General features: G+C 38.2%; 6 protein-coding genes and 1 long non-coding RNA gene across 8 annotated transcripts; 2 read left to right on the top strand and 5 right to left on the bottom strand.

The window, feature by feature from the left end:
* Positions 1 to 3,866: 3,866 nt before the first annotated feature.
* LOC104767539 (putative lipid desaturase ADS3.2, chloroplastic) lies at positions 3,867 to 5,885 on the bottom strand. Its single transcript, XM_087501447.1, has 5 exons — positions 5,377 to 5,885; positions 5,107 to 5,247; positions 4,627 to 4,767; positions 4,310 to 4,416; positions 3,867 to 4,223 (listed from the first exon to the last, which is right to left on the bottom strand). The coding sequence occupies exons 1-5, from the start codon at positions 5,875 to 5,877 to the stop codon at positions 4,022 to 4,024; spliced, it is 1,092 nt and encodes a 363-aa protein (XP_087357573.1). The 5' UTR covers positions 5,878 to 5,885; the 3' UTR covers positions 3,867 to 4,021.
* A 1,121-nt stretch (positions 5,886 to 7,006) lies between these two features.
* Positions 7,007 to 8,419, bottom strand: LOC104719769 (uncharacterized). 2 transcript variants are annotated; one of them, XR_015590561.1, is made up of 5 exons: positions 8,264 to 8,411; positions 8,136 to 8,182; positions 7,786 to 7,868; positions 7,369 to 7,701; positions 7,007 to 7,281 (listed from the first exon to the last, which is right to left on the bottom strand). It is a non-coding gene; the product is annotated as an uncharacterized LOC104719769 (long non-coding RNA). The 2 variants fall into 2 exon arrangements; XR_015590562.1 differs by lacking the exon at positions 8,136 to 8,182 and having other exon boundaries at positions 8,264 to 8,419.
* A 3,803-nt stretch (positions 8,420 to 12,222) lies between these two features.
* Positions 12,223 to 13,922, bottom strand: LOC104765421 (uncharacterized). Its single transcript, XM_087500621.1, has one exon. The coding sequence runs from the start codon at positions 13,848 to 13,850 to the stop codon at positions 12,552 to 12,554; it is 1,299 nt and encodes a 432-aa protein (XP_087356747.1). The 5' UTR covers positions 13,851 to 13,922; the 3' UTR covers positions 12,223 to 12,551.
* Positions 13,923 to 14,596: 674 nt separating this feature from the next.
* Positions 14,597 to 15,122, top strand: LOC104767536 (uncharacterized). The gene has a single exon (XM_010491549.3). The coding sequence runs from the start codon at positions 14,607 to 14,609 to the stop codon at positions 15,120 to 15,122; it is 516 nt and encodes a 171-aa protein (XP_010489851.1). The 5' UTR covers positions 14,597 to 14,606.
* Positions 15,123 to 15,137: 15 nt separating this feature from the next.
* On the bottom strand, positions 15,138 to 17,579 carry LOC104765420 (palmitoyl-monogalactosyldiacylglycerol delta-7 desaturase, chloroplastic-like). The gene is made up of 5 exons (XM_087501444.1): positions 16,755 to 17,579; positions 16,523 to 16,663; positions 16,272 to 16,412; positions 15,618 to 15,724; positions 15,138 to 15,532 (listed from the first exon to the last, which is right to left on the bottom strand). The coding sequence occupies exons 1-5, from the start codon at positions 17,283 to 17,285 to the stop codon at positions 15,331 to 15,333; spliced, it is 1,122 nt and encodes a 373-aa protein (XP_087357570.1). The 5' UTR covers positions 17,286 to 17,579; the 3' UTR covers positions 15,138 to 15,330.
* Positions 17,551 to 19,636, top strand: LOC104765419 (protein POST-ILLUMINATION CHLOROPHYLL FLUORESCENCE INCREASE, chloroplastic). Its single transcript, XM_087501446.1, has 8 exons — positions 17,551 to 18,079; positions 18,195 to 18,303; positions 18,407 to 18,491; positions 18,578 to 18,656; positions 18,779 to 18,892; positions 19,001 to 19,113; positions 19,201 to 19,311; positions 19,404 to 19,636. The coding sequence occupies exons 1-8, from the start codon at positions 18,007 to 18,009 to the stop codon at positions 19,530 to 19,532; spliced, it is 813 nt and encodes a 270-aa protein (XP_087357572.1). The 5' UTR covers positions 17,551 to 18,006; the 3' UTR covers positions 19,533 to 19,636.
* A 527-nt stretch (positions 19,637 to 20,163) lies between these two features.
* Positions 20,164 to 21,884, bottom strand: LOC104765417 (phosphatidylcholine:diacylglycerol cholinephosphotransferase 2-like). The gene is made up of 3 exons (XM_087501445.1): positions 21,235 to 21,884; positions 20,963 to 21,100; positions 20,164 to 20,581 (listed from the first exon to the last, which is right to left on the bottom strand). The coding sequence occupies exons 1-3, from the start codon at positions 21,652 to 21,654 to the stop codon at positions 20,255 to 20,257; spliced, it is 885 nt and encodes a 294-aa protein (XP_087357571.1). The 5' UTR covers positions 21,655 to 21,884; the 3' UTR covers positions 20,164 to 20,254.
* Between the last annotated feature and the right edge of the window lie 1,657 nt (positions 21,885 to 23,541).

Genomic DNA, 23,541 nt, shown 5'->3' with positions numbered 1-23,541 from the left:
AATTAATTTTTAAAATTTTTTTTTTTAGGTTTGGGTTCTTAATTTCACATTTAGGGTATAGTACATACCCTACATGCATACACTGTGTGCTACTACTATATATAGCATATCCATGCGTAAAATTAAACAAAAAAACAAGACATCATGGCTTAAGTTTTTGTTGTTTTTTTCTTTTGGCCGAAAAAGTAGAAAATTTGTGAAAGGAAGACATGTGTTGTATTTTTATTGGAGAGTGAGATTTTGGATATATTTTTTATTTTATCATTTTAAAATCATTTATTATGTAGAAAATATTTTTTTACAAAATTATCAAAATTCTTCATTTTTAAACTCTATAAATAGAGACTTGGTTCATTTTATTCCATACACCAAAAAAAACCATCATTTCTACTATATTTTTCTAATTCTTCTCTTATAAACTCTTGTTTATTTTATTTAAAAAAAATTTGGAATAGATCCCAACAACAATCCTACCCAAAATTCTACTAATTACCCTTTTCTCTTTCCAAATCCCAACAATTATCAAAATCCTTATTTCAACAAATCATAATATATCTTAAATTATTGCTTTCCATTAAACTTTTCTATCCCGTCATCTTTTCCAAACTATAATCTATATTATGGATCAATGATGTTATATTCATCTCAACCACCTCTTTATTAAGTTATGTACGTTTTATTAGATGTGTTGTATGTTTGTATTTTTTTCGCATTTGAAATTTGTGAAATTTTATTTATTTAATAATAATAATTTTTATTATTGTTAGCTAGAAATATAAAATAAAAATAACTAAATTTAATCAAAAAAATAAAGTAACTTTTCTTAATTTTAATTATTACTATAAATTTGTTGTTATCAAATTAAATAAAAATACGAATATAAAGTGAAAATAGTGAGTTAAGGTGTTGAATTCTTTTTTTTTTTGAATAAAATGTTAAATTTGATTCAAATAGAAATAACTTTTTTACATTTAGTGTCACATTGGTTAAAATCAATGCAGAAGAAACAGGGTTGATGATCCTCTTAATTATGTGAAAAATCTTGTTGCTAGCCAAAATTGTTGAATTTTATTAAACAAAACTATTGGAGAGGTTAAAGGTTAAAATTAATTTGAGTGTTGATTGATTATGTGGAAAAAAAAAAGAAAATGATGTGGAATAATAAAAGTTGAGGTGGAGGGTGTTGAAACTGATAAACCATTGTACTTTTTTTTTTTCAACAAAACAAAATCAACTCAAATGAGCCAATTTGGGGGAAATTTGTTTACAAACTTAACATGTTGCGGAGTAGTACGCGCTCAATGAGCCAACGAATCCGCACGAACATTTGCATTTCTAGATACCTGAACCAAAGAAAAAGAAGAAAAATCTTCCCTGTCTGTCTTGATGTCGTCTAGGTATGTTGCGAAGGTGGGCCAATCCTGAGGCGAAGACACCATCTTCACCAAGTCGGAGCAGTCCGTGTAAAACACCATCTCCCGGAAATCGTGTCCAATCATGCACCGCATTGCCCAAAGGAAATCTTCTACTTCTGCATGTAACGGGGACAAACTACGTCAGAAATTGGTGGCACCGAGAATCGGGGATGATCCTTGTGAGGAAGTACAAACCCATCCTGCACCTGCAAAAACATCAGTTTCTTTCCAAGAACCATCCAGGAAACACCGATGGCCAGAAACAAACAGCGGAAGAGGAAAATTATGGCTCGAAGGCCCAACAGACAAAACACTAGGGGAGGACTGAAGCTCGTCCAGATCTTCCTCCACCTGTGCCTGCTGCCAAGTCTCGGCTTCACCTATCGCCACCCGGACAACCTCAACAGGTTGTTCAACCTGGTTCTCGAAAACTCGAGCATTCCGTGCTTTCCAAATATACCACATTATCCAAGGAAAAGCCGCAACCTGTGAACCCGGATTTGTTGAACCCAAAAAATGATCCACATTAGCATAAACTGACTCTGTAGGGAAAAGTTGCGGCCCCACCGGAACATTCGCTAAAGCCCAAAACTGGCGAGCCGGTGGACACACAAAAATGGCATGATTTATATTTTCCACGTCTGCCCCACACCATGCACATTCGACATCACAATCTATCCCTCGGCGTTTCAAATTAGCCGATACCGAAATAAAACCCGTCAACACTTGCCACATAAAGTGCTGTAATTTGGGTGGACATGGAACCTTCCAAATCTTAGCCAAAAGAGGGGTTATCTCTGGCCCCGCCCCAAAAGCTTGGAAGGTATTTGGGGTCGCATAACGCGCCACCTCATAACCTGATTTTACCGTATACTTTCCATGCTTAGTAAAATGCCAACCTAGATAATCTGCCCTTGAACAATTAATTAAAGGCAAAGCTTCTATTAAAGCTGCATCTACAGGATCAAAATGCTCATAGAGCAGATCCCTGTGCCAAGAATTCGTTTCACGATTGATCAAATGAGTCAATCGAAGTTCTGGATCCTGACAAGGACCATTACTTAAAGCTGGTCTCGGGAATTGAGCTGGAACCCAGGGGTCTTGCCATATAGAAATGGAGTCCCCAGAGCCAACCCTTTTAATAAGCCCTTTATTTACCAGAGATCTAGCTGAAACAATACTTCTCCAACCATAAGAAGGAGAGTATGACCATATTGGTTCCATAGGATTTGAATTTCGGTAATACCTACTCTTAAAAACCCTAGCAAAGAGTGAGTCCGGATACTCCATCAATCTCCATAACTGCTTAGCCAACAAAGCCGTATTAAAATCATCCACACTCCTGAATCCCAAGCCACCCAACTGCTTGCTACAACAAAGTTTCTCCCAAGCTAACCAATGCATACCCCAGACTGGCCATTAGAACTCCACCAAAAGTTCGCCACCTCACTCGTTAATTTGGATGTTATTGTTTTTGGTAGCCGAAAACAAGACATCACAAACGTCGGTACAGCGGTCGCAACCGACTTAATCATCACCTCCTTTCCTCCTTTTGACAGCAGTTTCGCTGACCAACCAGTTGTCCGATTCTGCAACCGATCCCGAACAAAGGAGAAAACCTGCGTTTTGGATCCCCCCAAACTTTCTGAGAGTCCCAAATATGATCCCATGCCACCTAAATTGGTTATACCAAGAACACCCTGCATCTCCGCCTTGGCCATGTCATCGACTTTATGACCAAACTGAACTGAAGACTTCTCAAAATTTATCTGCTGTCCCGAGGCGTCCCCGTACTGTTTTAGAATATCCAAAACAATCCCACATTGAGCCCTATCAACCTTACAGAAAAAAGACTGTCGTCCGCAAACAACAAATGCGTGATTGGCGGGAACTTATTTGCCACCTTTATACCTGTAATCTTCTTTTCCTCCTCCGCCTTCTGAATATTAGCAATCAGAACCTCCGTACACAAGATAGAAATATAAGGAGACAGCGGATCACCCTATCTCAAGCCCCTTTCTGGGACCATTAAGAAGAACTTTGTACTCAACGGAGGAGACACAGTACATAATCCACGAAATCCATTTATCCGCAAACCATTGTACATTAGTCTAAAAACATACAATTAGGGGGGGAGAGGTTTTTTATCGTACGATTTTAACCACCTGAAAATTTGACAACATTTTTTCTGTTTTTAGCAACAGTATGATAAAGTAAGAAGACAACAAAAAAACACTAATGTGAACTTTCCAGAAATGTCATCACTAGTCTTTTTCATTTCAGTGTTAAAGTTGATGCATTTAATTTAATGCAGCCTCCCAACTTGTATCATATGTGTCTTCCTAAAGTCATAGTAGGTGAAAAGGAGAAGCCCGTTTCGTCCATTAATTCTAGTGTTTTGCTACATGGTTTCATGTGAGATTATTATTATCATTACAGAGTTCCCTCTTGCAACAGTTTTTTTATTTAGATTCCAAAGTATATATAGGTAAAGATTGATCAACAAACTAAGATAATTTTAAGAAAGTCTTGGTGTTTTTGATGGAAAAGAAATAGGGGTGTGGAGATGCAGTAGGAGCAGAGTTTGAATATATTATTACAAATCATTAAAGATCAGATAAAGCCATTTTCTTCTTTTGAGACTCAGTAGGTAACTTAACGTTGGTGGCCAAACCAATAGCTTCAAGAAACCTAATGATACACCAAGTCCCGTCGAGCTGCCACCACTCAAGTCCTTGCCTGGCCGAGAACTCAAAAGCATGATGATTGTTATGCCATCCCTCGCCAAATGTTATAATCGCCACCCACCTATCACCAAATCATTAATTGTTAGTAAATAGTTTTTGGTGAGATTACAAATGTATATGTGGTGTATTGCGCGCACAGTACAATACCAATTGTTTTTGGAGAAGTCAGGAGTGTACCAAGCTCGTGTTCCCCATACATGGCAAACTGAGTTCACCAGAAAAGTCGTGTGGAGTCGAACCACAGTTGCAACACCCTGCCATTGTCATTCTCTCATAATCATAATCATATATAATACCTTTACCTTAAAATTATTTGATTTAAAATATCGATCTACTGTGATTCGACTTGAACCATGACTCTAGTCAAATTATTATATCATCAAATGGACTATATATAGCATAAAAATTCTGATAACATTTTTATAGTTGAAATGAAGGCAAAGGGATGATATGTATATCCTTACAATTCCCCAGACAAGGAATGGCATGCCTCCACAAAAATAGAAGAGAAGGGCATAAGCCATCTGATGAAAAAGGACTGTCCGCTGAATGAACCTATAGAAGGGCTGCCTCACAAGGTCATCTACATTATCATGTCCACCACACTGAAATCCGGTGGTTTATTCAAGGTTAGGTATGTCCTCGCCCATATAGGACCACTCTTTTCAAAGCCGGATCGGTTTAGTTCTGATAGGGCCCGTCCTAGTTTAAAAATCAAGACAAAATATAGACCGGTCTGCAGAGCCACAAGGCCTGCTAGACGTGGACTTCCGGACCAAAACAGTCCACTACAACATCTTAAATCAGGCCTATAGTTGAACTTCTTTCACAATATCAAGTTCAATTTATGAGTTTGTTCCTTGTAGAATAACTTGATCAATGTACATTTTACCATAGTCATCAAGAAATTAAATAGGTTTTTGGCAATTGAAAATTATTATGACCTTTTTGAGGATATAACCGCTATCAAATATCCAAGTCATGTGACTAAACCAAAACCCTTGCGTCGGGCTGTGTGGGTCACGTTTTGTCTCACAGTGCTTATGATGGTACCGATGGTTGCTCACCCACTCTATTGGGTCTCCCTGCGCAAAAAATTTAGAAGTTACGATCAAAGATATATATATATATATATATATATATCCTCTTAACAGTTAACGCAATGTTCATATATCAAACAACCGTATCATGTGAATATATATATAAAGCCAAACCTGAAAAGCCAGAAGGCCACCGTAAGCAAATAGATACTCAAGCCATTTCGGCAGATCGAAACTTCGGTGAGAAAGGTTCCTATGATAAGACAAGGTGATGCAGACTCCATTGATGTAAACGAGCCAAGGAAAAACCGGAAAAGCTGCCCAGTTGAAGTGAAATGGAGCCAGAAGGCTCAGCAAATGAACCCCACCGACTACGACTAACTTGCCCACGTCCCAAGAAGTCCAACTCCTTTCCCAAAATTCCCTCTTCTTTCTCACCACCACAACCTCCGACAAGGGTATTTTCCAGGAGCTCTCGACATTATCCTGTGCACATTGAACTGCCACGAACGTGCGTTTCCAGTGAGCCACGGACCCTCCTCGTTTGGACCAAAATGAGTTTGTTGAGTTATGTGTTATAAGTTTGAACAAGGCATTGTTATTTCTTGGGTTATATTGTTTAACAAATGGTGGAAAATGAGAAAGCTGTCTGAGAGTTGTAGAGAGAGACACCATGTCGTAAAAGTGATGCCTTTGCATGCTTACCCAATGTGCTATTATATAGTTAGTATATGGCAGTTTAATGACATTTTGGGTCCAACTGAAAAAAAGAAAGAGTGGATTCAATATATCATTCCTTTTGGTCATCATTATTTTGGTAATTTGCTTAATTATAGAATTTTATAACTATTTTCCTTTCAAAAATGAAAATTGAACTATTTTCAATGCAAAACATCCGTAACTTTTTCGTATGGCATTCATCATTCTAATTGATTTTTACTTTTTATTTTTTTGGGGGTACTTTTAGTTTTTACCATTTGCGGCAGTCAAAGACATGCCACGTATGGTGACTGATGGCTTGTCTCGCTCACGTAAGTACGTAACGGCTGGTGAGTTTTAAGTATATACATTTAATTTAATGAACAAACAAGGTAGTACAAGTGACCAATCACTAGTACGTGGTGATTCTGACTGACCAAGTAGACAAATACGAACCGATAAGAGACGGATACAACACCAGCGCCAAATACCAGCTGGCAAATCTATAATTTCTAAATAAACTATTGGAGTTCTTGGATAATGAATAGTTGTTGTTAAGCCAAAAAAAAATAAAAAAAATAAAAATAAACTATTGGAGTTCAAGTCTTCAAGATTGATCCAGACGTTTTCCTACAAAATAGTTTTCCACGTACTAATTGAGTTATTGTGATATTTTTGTTATTGTATATTATTTCTGTTCGTGTCCTAAGGGAGTTATTAAATGTTATGAATGTCTCATAAATGTTATTAAATATGCATATTCTTAGCACACGAAAAACGATATTATATTGTTTTAATAACGATTTAGTAAACGCTGTCTTTGCCAATGCTATCTTAGAAAGGATACATACAATAGTGTTTCTTCAATATACTATCAATCATCTCTTTATAATAGCATTATATTATTGCTATATTAAAATTATTAGTAGCATTATTTATTTGCCATATTATAATTATTATTAGCAAAATATTTACACTATGGTTTTGTCAATAGTAGCTATATATTATTACAATAATATATGTTTTGGTAGCCTGCTTATGCTAAATATCCATGATTTATATTATAAATATTTATAATTAATATACAGCTTTTGCAAAAAAATAATATATAAATAAAACTTTATAGAAGCCTTAAAATACAGTACATATCATCTTGAAAATTTCAACTACAATAGACTACATACATTACAAGTCTCAAAATAAGTCTTAACATGCCACAATAAACAAAAACACGAACCTAGAGACTCTTCTTGTTGTCTTCAAATGCCTTAGCCAAGTTAGTTACTACATCTTACACTAACAGATTCCCAGGCTGTGTATCTCTCAATGAGCTCGACCAGTTATGCTCTCACAACCTCTGCTCTTGTTTCATCATCATACCTGCGTAGAATTTACACAAGTACAGAGATCTATGGAAGAATATATTAAATCATCAATGAAAAGAATTCAAAAGGTTAATGTAATTACCTTTCTTTCGACCAGCTCTTGTGTCCCTTTAAGTAATAAAAAGTGCACGGGAATCAGAACAGAAAACTCATCCAACATATATGATAGTACACAGAACGAAAGCTCATGAGCAATGGGGATTTCAATATGTGTTACATAGGCGATTATATAATAACCTCAAGAGTCCAGATATAATAAGAACATGCTAATGAAAATATTAAAATCAACAAGTAGATAGCCTTATCGACATGCCCAATAAACACCACGTTCAAGTGTCTCTTTTTATTTGTTTTTGGATCCTCTTTGGCAGCCTTCTCTTGAGCAGCTTTTTCTTTAATAAGCTAAGTTGATTATCTATATCAGAAAGATAGATAAATCTTGAGGCAGATGATACCAAAGAGATAAGATGGGAGCAATATGATAAGATAACCTACGAACCTTTTGCTGGGTTATGCAAAATGGTACCAAGTCTTCATGGAAAATGGAACCAAGTCTCAAAGGGCACACGAAGCTCTTCTGGTCTGTAAAATCAAACCAAAGAAACCAACAAAATCAGCAAACCAATGGAGCCTTTAAGAGATAACGTCTAATAACTGATATATGGGATCTGCAACTCCTTTCTTTCACAAATCTGATACTCTTCCTGCAAATTCAAATGGAGTACAGAGGAAACACAAAAGCTACTTAACAACAACATGGCTAATGAATTCGAGACAAAAAAAAACAAGAGACCATGAATTTGGATTATAGCTTAGAGATAGTGAAATTAGACCCAAAGATTTGCTTACACTTATAACGCTAACATTGGAATGAGGGTTCATATATGATCTTCTTCCTAATCATAACAAGTAAGATTGATAAATTGAAGTAAATCAAATTACATGGAAAAATCCGAATTGAAAGTATAAACATTCACCGGTGAAGAACTGTGGGAACTTGACAGGCAAAATCACGATTGCTGAGTTGGGCAAATATATGTTGGAGGATTTCACAAGCGCATCACATAAGCAGCATATATATATGAAACGGTGAGATTCATGAGTCATGAGCTACTGGGCCAAGTCTGCTCAATAAATAGAGTCAAAAACAAATTTCAAACTATAAAGAAACTGTATGATGAGAAAATAAACTTGTGACTTTTCTTTTTTTTTTGCTAAGAATTTAAATATCATTAGAAAATGAATACAATAGGTAGAATACAATAAGCGTTTACCTATAATATCTATGTCACCTTGGCAAAAAAGAATAGAAACAAGGTAACAAAAGGATTTGGGTACAATATAGGTGAACCTACTCCAACCATAGGAGCATCAACAGTCGAAAAAGCTTCTTGTGTTTTCTAGCAGGGATGATGTTATGGATGTCTTGGTCAATACACTTGAACACAATCAGTGGCAGAATTGAGTTCGAATTATGAAGGACGTTGTTATGTTGCTTCCAGATGTGATAAACTTTCGCATGAGCTACAAGCTTCCTTAGGGTTGTAGGAGCTCTTGGGGAGGTGCATCGCGTCCAAGAGAGGAGCTCTGCCCATGATCTGGGCGTATGCTGGGAACGGCCCAATCTTGAAAAGATAGATTTCCAGATTTCTTGAGCAAAAACACAATTGAGCAGTAGGTGATCCCTGGACTCGATCATTACGGAGCAAAGACATCAGTCAGAGGTGGGAGAGATTCCCCAAGAAGCTAGTCTTTCCCTTGTTGGCAACCTGTTGAGCTGACTGATCCACATGTTGAAAGCATGTTTAGGGACCTCACCTTTGAACCAGATGGAGGCTGACCAGCTCTGCTTAGGCCGTCGTGGACGCAAATCTTCCCAAGTCCTTGCGGAGGAGAAACCTTGACAAATCACATCATTTGCTATCCAGTTAAATTGATCCTCACCTGAATTGTGACTTGGGAGCTCGATTGTGGTGAGATGCACATGAAGTGAGACAGCATTATCGGACCTAGGGGGAGGTAACCTCCAACCCGAGCTGGAACAAGCTTCGGCCACTTTTTCTGTCCTGGGGATACAGAGGATTCGAGGGCCATCCTCACCAATAAATTTGATAAGAGGACCTAGGGGGTCCAATTGTCAAACCAGAAGAAAGTTTTGAGTCCATTACCCACCGAGCTTATCAGGAATTGTTCTGCAAGAGGTCTTAGGGAGAGTAACATTTTCCAGGTCCAAGAGTCGTGAGGACTTGGTTCGATGGACCAGAAGGATCTGTTTCTAAGGTGAATTTGTTTGTGCCAAGCTGCCCAAAGGGAATCATCGTTTGCAAACAGGAGCCAAAAAAATCTCAGACATAGGGCTTTGTTCCATTCTGAGAAACGCCTAAGACCCACACCACCTTCATCCTTAGGCAGACACAAACCTTCCCACGAGACCTTGGCGGTTTTGCGAATATCGATGTTACCAGACCACAAGAAACGAGAGCAGAAGCTTCAATCCTCTTAAGGCAACCTTTAGGCAATAAAAAAGTGGAAATCCAAAAATTTACCGTTCCATTTATGACTGAAGAGATCAACTGAACTCGACCCGCATGAGAGAGAGACTTAACAGCCCAAGATCTGAATCTTGCAGAGATTTTATCTAGCAGAGGCGCATACTCAGATATTTTCAGCTTTCTATGCATTAAAGGCAGGCCTAAATATCTAATGGGGAGGGTACCAATAGGGAAGTCGTATCTCAGCATTGTATCCTTCTCATACTGAACGACACCTGCTAGGAAAAGGTGGGATTTGTCTCTGTTTACCTTCAGACCAGACCACGACGTGAAATCATCAAGAGCCTCAACTACTCCGTGGAGTGAAGAACTTCCTCCGTCAAAAAATATCATAATGTCATTTGCGAACATGAGGTGCGATAAGGAGAGATCAGAGGTTTGCGGGTGATAATGGATATACCCTGCATCAAACCGGGATTGCAGCAGTTTGGAAAAAACCTCCATTGCAAGGACAAATAAATAGGGGGATAGCGGATCTCCCTGTCTGAGTCCTTTAGAACTCTTGAAGAAACCCCCTGAGGCGCCATTCACTGAGACAGAGAAGGAAGGGGTGGCAATGCATTGATGGATCCAGTTTATGAATTTATCAGGACTAGCGATTGCCTTCATCACGGAGAGGATGAAATCCCATCTAACCGAATCAAAAGCTTTCCGGAGATCCACTTTTAACATAGCGCTAGGGTCAATGTTGCTTTTGTTGTAGACGTGTACAATTTCAGTGGCTAACAGAACATTCTCAGCTAGCAACCTCCCAAGGAGGAAAGCAGATTGGGAGGAGGATATGACATGGACAAGCAAACTTTGGAGTCTGGTCGCAAGGAGTTTGGCTATCACCTTGTACACAGTATTGAGACAAGAGATTGGCCTAAAATCCGAAGGCTGAGTTGCATTAGTGATCTTTGGGATAAGGATTAAAGAGGTGGCGTTCCCTTGCTCTAGCAGGCGGCCTGATTGAAAGAATTCAGCAACCGCCTCAGTAACCTCAGCTCCAATATAGTTCCAGCATCCCACAAAAAAATTCCGCAGAATAGCCGTTTGGGCCACTTGTCTTATTTCTAGGGAGCGAGAGAAAAGCTGCTTTGATCTCTTGGTTTGAAAAAGGTTTCTCCAAATTAGAGATCTGATCTTGTGAGCATTTATAGGGCAGAAGGAGCTCCAAATCGCTCTGCACAAACATTGCAGGGTTTTCTTCTCTACCTAATAGGTTCTTAAAGTAGCCAACACAATGGTTAGTAATACCCTGGTGCGAGTCTATCATGTTTCCCGCATCATCCAGGAGGTAATGGATATGATTGATCGACTTCCGAGAATTTACCATCCTGTGAAAATACGCCATGTTTCCATCCCCTTCTCTCATCCATGTCACTCTAGACCTTTGACATAAGAATGATTCTTCAGCTTTAGCTAGAATACTCCATTTTCTCTGTGCCTCCAATTCCTACTCAGCGTTTGAAATTGAGGGATCTGCTAAGGTTCGCTCTTGGAGGTTGGTCATGAGTTCATGGGCCTCAGCTACTCTCTTTTCAAGTTCAGAATAGTTTGCTCTGCTGAAATCTCTTATTACCTTTTTCAGGATCTTAAGCTTCTTTGAGACTCTATACATAGCCGAGCCAGTAACATTTAGAGAGAGCCAGTGCATTCCTATTTCCTGAATGAAATCTGTATTTTGGAGGAAGAAATTAAAAAACTTGAAAGGTCTTTTAATTTTCTCTCCTGTGGATGAAGGAATAACTCCGCACACAGCATGGTCCGAAAAATCAGGAGCTCCAAACACATCATAAGAAGAGGGGAAACATAAACTCCAGCTCTCATTCGCCAAGACCCTATCTAGCTTTTTTGCCACCGGTCTAGTCTTGCTTTTGTTCCACCAAGTAAATTTGCTTCCTTGGTACCGTAAGTCTGACAGTTCAGCATCCAGTAAACATTCCCTGAAATCTCTTGTCCTTCTATCCACATTCAGAGTGACAGGATCGAAATGGTCTGTGGGGTGGAGGGTTTGGTTAAAATCTCCCAATACCAACCACGCTCTATTACCGATAATCGGGGAAGCTGACAGTTGTTTTAAATCCTCCCAAAGGTGTACCCTTGTATCAACCTCATTTGCAGCGTAAACAACAGAAACCACTATCCACTGATGAGCATCTGGTAATAGCACTTCACATGTAATCATCTGCAGCGACTTTGCTAGCACCACCACTTTTACACTTGGGTGCCATAACACCCATATTTTACCCAAATCTGAAAAACCATAGTTATCCTCAAAAAACCAGCCGGGTAGTAACTCATTTATGAACTTTTGATTTTTCGGCTGTTTGACATGCGTCTCTATAAGACCTCCGAAAATGGGCTTATTTACCTTGAGCCATTTTTTGAACCCGCTACGATGGCTAAATATATTAAAGTCGCGAACGTTCCAACAAAAAAGGTTTGTATACATGAAAAAGGATCAGGGTTTGAGGTGCCTACCTCTAGCACTTTTCTGTTACCTCCTAGACAACACTACTTTAAAATCTGAAAAATCTTCTTTCCTAGGATCTGCAAACTCCGCAGAATCTGAGGATAAAACATCTGAGGAATCCTCCTCCACCCCAGAAGACTGGTATTTCTGAGCATCTAACTCGAAACTGGTTTTAGACAACTCAGTCACGACATCTTTCCCTGGGTTTTTGCTGGATTCACCCGCCTCCATATTATGCAGAAGTCCCAGCTTTATTCATGTGGACTGAACTGATAGGTGGGGCGGTTTAACAGGAGATTTTTCAACACCTTGAGGTGCTAAGGATGAGTCCGAAGCTTTGATTTCTCTCCAGATAAGATTAGAGGGTCTTGGCGGTGTCCTGGATCTATTACGATGTTGCCTTTTCTTCGTCTTTGGACCAGGATCAGGCAGGTTTAGTTTAGGACAGGACTCCTTTAGGTGGGATGTTGAATTGCAGGTTGGGCAAGTGATTGGAGCTTGGGGACAACGCTTCAGACTATGCCCAATTGCCTTGCAAAAACTGCAAACTGGTGGCATCCAAGGACTAGAGACTCTTACTCTTTTTATCTCACCTGAAACGAACTGAACGTTGACAGCTTCTGGTAGAGGTTTTCGAGGATCAATTATGGTGAAGACCTTTGCAACTTCCAGGTTCGTTTTATTTGCAGTCGTAGGGTGGAGGAATTTGGGGTCGCCGACTAAACTTGCGATATGTTCTAGTCCTTCCTCATTAAAGAATTGGAAAGGCACATCGCGTAGTTCCAACCAGATTGGAGCCGTGGTTAACTCAGGTTTTACCGGAACCACACCGGGACTCCAATGAGCAACGAACATTGTTTGACCCTCAATTTGCCATAGCCGTTGGTTGAGGACACGGTTCCGGGTATGAGGATTGGGAATGCGGAACAGGAAAGCGTTACCTTCCATCTTAGTTACCAAAATATCTCTAAAATGCTTGCTCCAAATGCCAGTAACTATGTTGTGGATGGTCCCGTGAGCTGGAGGGTCGGAGTAAAACTGGCCCATAATGAAACAATCCCATTCCTTTTTATTTTTCTCAATGACTGAGTTAGGGATTTGGACGCAAATCTCTCCCGAGTCGAGTGTGAAAGCAGTCCCCTTTTTCTTCATCAGCTTCGAGGTACCTTTGACATGGTTTACCCAGGTATCTACCGCAGCTGGTGAGGAGCTGTTACCAGCGTCGTTGTTTCCAGGAACAACCATCGCTAGCATAGAATTGGACGAAGCAGTGGCGACTACCATCCCTGGAGAGTCTGGTCTGGTGTTGTCTACCACCTTCGCAGAATCCACTTTGGAGTTTAGATCTAGGATCTCCTTTTCTGTGATCGGATCTGAAACAGTATTTATGGCCAAAATTTTCTCTGAGATAATCGATTGGTCATTTGTTTGCGGTGGTTCGGAGGATGGGACTCCACCATCACTCGTGCTTTGTGGTGAGGTGGACTTTTGCGGAGAAACGGGTTTTTTTGGTGACTGGTTCTTTTTAGGTTTTTTGGGTTTTGTCTTCCCCATTAAAAGGGGAGGGCCTAGAAGAGATGAAGGAAATGGGTTCAGACGCCGAAATCGGCGCTAGAGAACTTGTGACTTTTCTTCAAATACTCATTATCGTAGTAATCAAAATAAACTTTTCTTATAAATAAAAGAAATTATCGTATGGTTTTAGTCAAGGTCAACGGAGACTTGATGTTGATTTGATGGTAGTGTTGGAAATTAAACTAAATTGTCTCTTCTAATTGCCGGTCGTCGATTTGATATGATTAAAAGGGAGAATGGAATCAACCCTAGTCTCCAAATCGAGCGTTAACGTGAACCATACGTAATGATATAATATATAAATATGACGCATAGAAATAGTACGACAGCTGACGTGGTCGATACATGTTCGACTGAGTCTGCTACAAAAAGCTTGCTCAATTAACATTAAACACACACGCCCAAAAACAAATTTTTGTTTTACAAATTTGAAATCAACTAATAAAGCTATATGCGGTATGTGACAGCTTAAGCATTGGCATTTCTGTAAAATCGAGCAAAAATTATATCTTTCACTTTTTACTTCTGTTTTTTTTCAAACATGCTTTCATTTTTAGTATATGTAACCATTTGTTTGTTTGTCGCAAATTTTTTTTAAAAAATTGTTAGTTAGTTTGTTTTTATTTGAGAAAATAAAAGAAAAAAATAACAGCTTCGGTTTCAAGTAAGCTGTGATACTTGACATATATTTCTGAGAGAGGGGCGAACACGAACGATCGAAAAAAAAACACAAAAATGAGGGGTCTTGACAACAACAAGAACAACGTCGTCAAAACCATAGCTCGATGGTGTCTTCTTTTACAAGCCATCATGATGATCTCTTCTAACGCCTTGGTTCTTGAAGGACCCGGCTACGTAAACATGAACATAACAATCCGTAACGCAATGAAAGGATTAAACCGCCCGGAGATCGTCTATCGATGCCAGTCTAAACACAAAGACTACGGTTGGCATCGAGCTTCAAAGCCAGGAGCCCAATTTTCAATACCAATCATCCTCATAAATGGCGAAAGCAAAATACCGTCGATTCACATCTGCCATATCCGGTCTGTCTTAGGAAAAGCCACACTCGTGATCCAAAACACCTTTCTTGATGCTGAGATGTGCCCTCATTCGTCATGTGCTCACGAGGCAACCCCAAAAGGGATCATGTTTAAAGGCCCAGAATGGGATTTCAAAACCATATTCCCAAGGCTCGTACCAGTTGAGTATCTAGAATTGCCGTGGACACCTTGGCCAAGCCGAACGTGAATCTTGTTTTCAACATTTTTCTTTTCTTCTTGTATTGAATGTAATTATAGATATATAAAATTCATAATCAGTTTTTCACATACAATCTCTTGCACAGATATATATATATACCTTGATGTAAACACACAAAAAAAAGAAGCACAAAACCCTTTTTCTTAATCTTCATAGCTTCAATTGTACCAACAGTTCTAGTTCCGCAGTTTCAAGATCAGTCGCTGGTCAACGCCATTCTTCTTTTCTGAGCTTCCGATGGGAGCTTGACATCAGTTGCTAAACCGATGGCTTGGAGAAACCTAACGACGTACCAAGTAATATCAAGTTGCCACCATTCTAAGCCGTGTCGTGCTGAGAACTCAAAAGCATGGTGATTGTTGTGCCATCCTTCCCCGAAAGCTAGAGCTGCGACCCACCTGAAAAGTTATAATTCAGAGTTTCTTTAGTAGATCTTACTATGGATCGAGTGATTAAAGAGTGATCGAGGGTGAGTTTTAGTACCAGTTGTTCTTAGACAAATCACCGGTGTTCCATGCTTGGCTCCCCCATACATGACAAGCTGAGTTCACTAGCCAAGTTATATGATATACCCATACTATTCTTACACCCTGCACAACCCAACAAAGAAAAAAAGGATTAGAGACACTATGGGAGGAAAAATAAAATCAGAAACTATGGCTCTATGGAAGTGTTAGAATAATTAAAGTCAAGCTTGTTCAGCTTTCTTTTTTTTCCATTCTTTCGTTCCGTTCACGAAATTGCTAAAACTGTCAATCTAGTTTCACTTTTAGCATGCAAATGTTGTTTATTTCTAAATACAAGCAAAATAGAATTTAGTCCATCCACGAGAAGGGCATGAACCACAGATCTTTCTTACAAGAAAGATAAGATATTTACTTGTGGTTCTGTTTTGTTCAACTAAACACAACTTGCGTGCTTAAGGTCAATAATCTAAGTTTGCACTAAATGACAAGAAAACACAAGCTGTTTAAGGGAAATCAGGTGGGGAGATTTGGCCCAGCAAATTGATAGCTACACATAAAACTGGTGGATTTATTTAGAATTCTCCGAGCTAAAACAAGTCATAATCCTATAGCTAGTTCTGGAAATGAACAGTGATAGAATTGAAATGTAATATTAGCCACAGGAACATACCATTCCCCAAACAATGAATGGAAAGCCACCCATTGCATATAGAGCAACCGCTAGAGCCACCGGATGAAAAATGTAGGTGTTTCGAAGGAATTGATAAAATGGCTGCTTCTCCAAATCCCCAACATTGTTAGGCTCTCCACACTTTAAACATCAAAAGACACAAACAGAGTTTTCAACCACTATAACCAATAAAGTATACATTTTTTCAGAAATATCCTAATGTGATAAAGAGAAAAAAAGCAAATTGTTACCCTTTCCGTGATTGTGTTGGTATCAAACATCCAATTCATGTGACTGAACCAGAATCCATCAAGTGGGCTATGAGGATCTCTGTCTGAATCACAGAACTGATGATGGTACCTATGTGTACTCACCCAATCAATTGGGTTCCCCTGAAGAAACAAAATTACACAATTTGGGGTCAAAAATCAATCAGCTTTACACATTCGACAAAACTACATTTTTATCATAAAATCAAATCACCTGAAGAGCTTGTGCACCACAATAAGCAAACAAGTACTCAAGCCACTTGGGAAGCTTGAAGGCTTTATGAGAAAGATTCCTATGGAAAGACAAAGTAATACCCAGAAGACCTGTAACGATATAAAGCCCAAAAGCAACGGAAACAGCTCTCCAATTGAACTGAAACGGAGCCAAGAGACTAAGCAAATGCATAGACAAAACAACAGCAACAGCTCCAAAGTCCATAGCTTTCCACTCCCTCTCCCACCAATGTACTTTCTCCTTCTTCTTCACCAACACATCTGATAGCATTATCCTCCTGTAATCTCCCTCCGCCGCCGCTTCCGTTGCTGCAGCACCCGAGGAGACATCTCTCTTCAGACCCTTTTCAGAGAATGCGGCAACGAGACTAGGGAGCTTGAAAGGAGCAAGCTTTTGGTGGTGGGTGAATGAGATTCTTGTGAAATTCAACGACGGCGGTGTTGAAGTGTTTAGAGTTCGTGGAGATGAACAGAGGAAAACGGGCTTAGGCTTCGTTAGAAGAGAAGCCATTGTCGATATGATAGCCCCAGAGGAGAAGAGAAGACTTTAAACCCTACGTTTTATATGCACTATACTATATATGTTAATATGTGTGCGTGTATAAATTAGGGTCGGTCTTTTTTTCTATGCTTCACAACACAAGTAGTACATACTATATAGTAGTAGTTGTTATTGACAGAGACGTGCAAAGATCTGATCTTTTTTGTGGTTCATGGACTACATTGCGGCTAGATATTCAGAGAGAGAGAGAGGATAAGATGGTCTAGGGATTTGGATTGCCAATTTGGGGCAGTTATCTCCAACGCGGATCCTCCCCTTAAACTTTTCTAGCTTTGTTGCTGAAAAGCCCTTGACTTTCTTTGAAACTTAAGAAATCGCCCCGATTTCTTAGAAGTAAAAATACAACTCAAAATTGGAAAATTGGGCTTATCTTGGTTTTGGGCCCATTCTTCCTTTATCCATTAAAGAAAATCTCAAGAGTGAGAGGGGAGATCTTCCCATAGAAGTCATAGACCAATTACAATTCAAACTTGATATTTGTCTCTATGATACTTCAGTCTTTGTTTTTATGTGTAAGAAAAAAATCTATAGGCTATAGCAGATATTTGTATTTGTGGTGTGGTGTCAAAAACCCCTTATCTTGAAGCCATATATCAATCATTTACTCCCATCTTTTCTCTTTCCTTCATCCCTAATAAAAAAAAAAAAGGTTTTCATCAGATCGATTTCCATGGCTGCTGCCGCTAACACTGCCGCCATTTTCGCGTCTCCTTCGCAGCCTTTATCCTCTAAACGCAATTTTTGTAAGTCTTTTCACGTAACGCGCGTTCCTAATTTTTTAATGTTGGTTTATATACTAATATGCTTTGTAGTGTATATCATGTTAAACTGAACCTTTTGAGTTTTGAATAAATACAGTGTATAGTTCAACGATTGGTCCAGTACAAATGAGATTTCCAAAGAAGAGACTTGATCTGCAAGTAAAAGCTGTTGCCACGACTCTTGCCCCCCTCGAAGAGATCAAAGAGTCTGTCTTTGCTCTTTAATTTAGTTCTTCTTGTTACTTGGTCAATATATAACTATATGAATGTAATTATTAATAATATATCATGGTTGATTATTTTTGGTAGATATAAGCTTCCTTCATGGGCCATGTTCGAGATGGGTACTGCTCCTGTGTACTGGAAAACCATGAATGGTCTTCCTCCAACCGCGGTAAGTTTCTCTAGCCATTTGTCAATGCTAAAATTAGAGTTCGGGCTCTTTAAACTCAAACTTCTAATCAAACTTTTTTGGACTAGGGTGAAAAGTTGAAACTATTCTATAACCCAGCGGCAAGCAAACTCACTCTTAACGAGGACTATGGGGTTGCTTTCAACGGTCAGTTTCTCATAAATCATGTAATTAAGTTGTTAAGAGGCTACATAGACCAGTCTAATTATATATGGACTAACAAAAACCTGAAAAGAATGAGTGAATTGACTACTAATATAATGGTGCAGGAGGATTTAACCAACCAATCATGTGTGGTGGGGAGCCAAGAGCAATGCTAAAGAAAGATCGAGGCAAAGCCGATTCTCCAATTTACACTATGCAGATTTGCATTCCTAAGCATGGTTCGTTTTCTTTTATAATGAAATTCAAAGGATATTTCTTTATGTGACCAAATAAGTTATATTTGTATGTGATATTTTTCATCTTTGGTATGAATCATTCATTACCAGCTGTGAATTTGATATTCTCGTTCACCAACGGTGTCGATTGGGACGGTCCGTACAGACTTCAGTTTCAAGTCCCCAAGCGATGGCAAAACAAACCTATTGAGTTCTTCAATGAGGTATTTAATAAATTTCTTTCGATTTAATTTTTTTTGCTTAGTCATATATATATGCACAACTTATGATTTATCAATTGGTGCAAAAAGGGTCTAGCCAACGAGTTGAGCCAAGATGGAGCCTGTGAGAGAGCGATATTTCCTGACTCGAACGTTGTTGCCACACGTTGCACAATGATCGCCAACTTGACGGTCGAAGGAGTAAGTTCTCACCAATCCATATATATATTATAAATTTATTTATATGAAAAGTCTGAATACACTAAATTTTAAAATGTATGAAAAAATATCAGGGAGATAGATGCAATCTGGATCTGGTTCCTGGGTGCATGGATACAAATTCTGAACATTTCAACCCATACGCTAATGTTGATGATGGCTCTTGTCCCCTCGAGTTATCCGATTCTGATGAATATAACTAATTCTTATTTATGTAAATATAGACACACATATGTTAGTATTTGAATACAAAATTGTCACTTGTCGATTTTTAGTATTATCATATAAGAGCTTTACAATTATAATATTTTTAGCCACAGAATATTACAATTTTTTCACTTGTTGATTAATCTATTAGTTGAACTACCAAATTAATTTAAAGACTTTTTTTTTGTCAAAATTTAAAGACTTTTGTATTGGAGAACTTTTCAACAAATGAAAACACTGAATTAATGTTTTATTATATGTTCTTTCCCCTGACCCTGAGGCCAATGCTAAGACCATGGTCCATGGAACGGTCTACCTCTCCGGCCCGTTATTTTTATACAAAATCCATCATGATATCTCTACCGATGGGAAACAAATACACAAGTTGCACCAAATATAGTGAACAAGTACATACAGAAAATTCTGTAAATAACAATAATACCCAATTTTCACATGACTCCAGAATTAATCTGGATTTGATTTTGAAATAGTTGTATGAAGACCTAATTCACGTATACAATTTAATAATAAAATAAAATAGCAACTTCACAACCACGTACAGACGTACGTATACGTTTAGTTAGGTTCAACCAATGGTATTCAATTAGAATCATTTTAGAGAAAATAGATCTAAAATGTGTTTCTAAACGTTTTTTAAAAAGAAATAGATTTTAATATACAATTAATTATTTTTCCGAAAAAGAAACAAAAAACGATTTTAATCGACTAGGGTGTCTTTCGAGATCAAATTTAAACGAGTAGTGCTTAAGTGTCTCTTGTTCATCTCGTCGTACTTCCCGGCCAATGAGTCAAAGAGAATCCCAGCGCCAACTCCAACCGCAATATCAATCGTGTAGTGCCCTCGCGTACCAAGCAGCCTGATCGATTGTAATACATTGAGGATATCAAAAACCATCGCCAGCCTAAATCTCTGCATTCTCTTCATGTCCAATGATGCAATCATCGAGCCAGCAACGTGACCCGAGTAGAAGAGAAAGAACGACACGTTGCCGACCGGATAATCTACTCCTGATCCTAAAAACTCCTGTAAAAACAGTCAAATTAAATGATTACCTTAAATCATTTCTCCTTAGTAAAGTATAACAAGACGAACAAGTCTATCTATTGATGTTACATCACCAAAAGAAAAATAAATAAATCTCAACAAAAAAAAATTGAGTCACTAGAACCGTAGAACGTAAGTGAACGAGAATGTCATATTTATGTCTAGTCAATCAACTCGTGCATGGAACACTATTTTGCAAGAGGAGAGTCCGGATCAAATTATTTGAGACTAATATAACTTCTTTTGAATGCCGTAGTAGCCAATGGATATCACAGGTCCAAAATTGATATTATTCTTCTGATATCAGTTGATCAATAATTGGACGTTACATCGAATTTAAAATAGTATGTGGATTTGAACCTGAGGGCGAGGGAGCTGAGTAGAGTAGCCGAGAATGCCGCGACACGTGAACATAAATAAAGCCGCGATGGTCGCTCGTGGTCGTCCTTCCACTGCCCATGTCCATCCAATATACGTTGTTTGCATCCCTACCAAAATCTGTCGCCACCCAACCAAATCATCTAATTGAATTTAACAAATATATCTAAGTCGAATTTTAACAAATATATCTGTGTTGCATGTGAATATTACAAGGTGAGGAGTTTTAGGATAGTCATTAAATATGTGTTTACCGTGTTAAGAGCGGCTAAAACGGTGTTAAGATTTGGTGAAGAAGCCAAGATGCTATGCAGAGAGCGCGTGGCCACAAATCCTAGATCGAACGGCTGCGAACTCGCGGGAGTCATCTGGAACGTGTACTCCACAACCGTAAAGAACATAACTCCGGCCGCGAACAAACACGGTATCCAATGGTGTCTCGCCACGTAAACAGCGTCATGCGCCGTCCACGTCATAAACGACGCCTTGCTTGTCCATTCTCCTTCTCCTCCTCCGCCGTCGTCGGCTTTCGTAGAAATGTTCTCCATTTGGCTATTTATTGATCCGACTTGGCGACTGTGGTCGTCGATGGTGACGCCGTTAGTGTGTTTTCCGTTAAGAGGGTTCGATTTACGACGGAGAGGGACGACGGTTTTGGTTACGGCGTCTGACATGACCGTTAGAATTAACGGAGAGTGACACTTCGGGATTTAGAGAGACGGGTTATATAAAGAGATTACATTTCGGAGGAAACTTGTTTGAGCTAAAAAAAATCCATACGAAAACGATGACTATGAGATTAGAGAGCGACAATTACGCTTATTTTACGCAAGTATGATATTTTCGACGACATGAAACAGAGAGAAGAGTATAAGATTCTCATTACTTTAATAGCTAGTTTATCACGTAAAACAACACGTTGGTTGTGTATGTATGAATAATGTGGATATAACTCTAATTCAAGATTATGGAGAATATCAAAGATATTGTGCCCTCGATGAATAAACTTATTGACATAACTAATTCATTAATGTTACATTACGGGTAACAATTTATTATACCGGGTAAAGACAGTGGTGAACAATAAAAAATAATATTATTCCTTAGACCATGTCCAATAATTTTTACTATTTTTGTCTTTATAATAGAGTAACAATATGTGTTGGAGCTGGTTTCAGGCTCGCCATCATCACGAGAAAAATATTTTGAGAAAAAATAAATTAAATTTTAAATTTAGAATTTTATATTATAAAATCATTTGGAAATAATAAAATAATTTAAAATAGATGCTAAATAATAAAATTAATAATTATCTCAAAATTATGAAGAACGATTTTGTAGAATTATCATATCATATGAACATCCATATATCATGTCCACCTTGTTGTTGTGTGATATGTTAATTCTCTTGGGATGTCTGTTGAAGGCCCAATCCACAAGCTTGGGGGAGGATATGATCTATCCAAAGAGCCATCTATTGTTACTATCTCACCCTCATGTAAGCTGGAATCATGCCCACCTTGTTGTTGTTATCAGATAGTAATAGGTGGTACTGTTCCACCTCCTTATCAAGTGGGATCATCAACATCCAGACCGAGACGTCTCGTCCTCTTATAGAGAAAGACAAGAATATTGAAGTTGAGCTCGCATACTCTTCTCTAGGAACTCTTTTTCTTTCACATCCTACACCATTTCCTGTTCTTGTTGATCACAAGGATTCATGTTTGCAGTCTCGTCCTGACGGCTCCTCGTCTTTACGGAAATTTTGTTCACCATTCACATCAACGGTTGTGTGTCTTTTGTACCAGATGTGCTCCTCTATCCTTAATGATGGAGGTTTAGGCCTAAAGTCTGTGTAAGACACCATTTTATAAACTCAAATGGGCTGAAGTTTTGAAATAATATTATCAATTGTAGTGTATTTAACATTTCAAAATTTGTTCTCTCTCATATCATGTATAACAATATTAAATGCATCTTGGAATATTAAGTATGTGTTTCTACATCAAAACATAACATTTTTTTTTGGCTACCATCAAAACATAACATTTAGTCTGCTAATATGTTTTATTTAACAAGTACTCCCTCTTGTTTTTGTTAATTGTTATTTTGGAGAGATTTTTCTGTTTTAAATTAATTGTCATTCTCACTTTTCAATGTAACTTTTGCAATGAAATTCCAAATATAACCTTATTAATCTAACACAATAATTAACACAAAAAATGAGCTGTGAGGTTAAAAATTGTTAATTTAAATAATTTCTTAATCTACATGAAATTTCCTACATTAACAAGTAAATTAAAACGGAAGGAGTAGTGTATTACATTGGTTTCCCAAAAATTTGCAGGCTACAACATTGAATTCATCACCTACATATAGAGATTGATAGCTCTACATATGTAGTTTATATAATATTTTGATTATTTGAAAAATAATGAATTATTTGTAGTATATACAAACTCTGAATGATATTTTTGAATACAAATGGTTAGCTAGATATATATATGTGCTTTTGGCATAGCATTATAAAATGTTCTCATGTTGATCTTTCATTTTATTAC

This window comes from Camelina sativa, chromosome 19 (assembly GCF_030686135.1).
Source record: "Camelina sativa cultivar CO46 ecotype springtype chromosome 19, ASM3068613v1".
Lineage (NCBI taxonomy): Eukaryota > Viridiplantae > Streptophyta > Magnoliopsida > Brassicales > Brassicaceae > Camelina > Camelina sativa.
The sequence above is the reverse complement of the archived record's forward strand: the minus strand, read 5'-3'. Positions and strand labels throughout refer to the sequence as shown.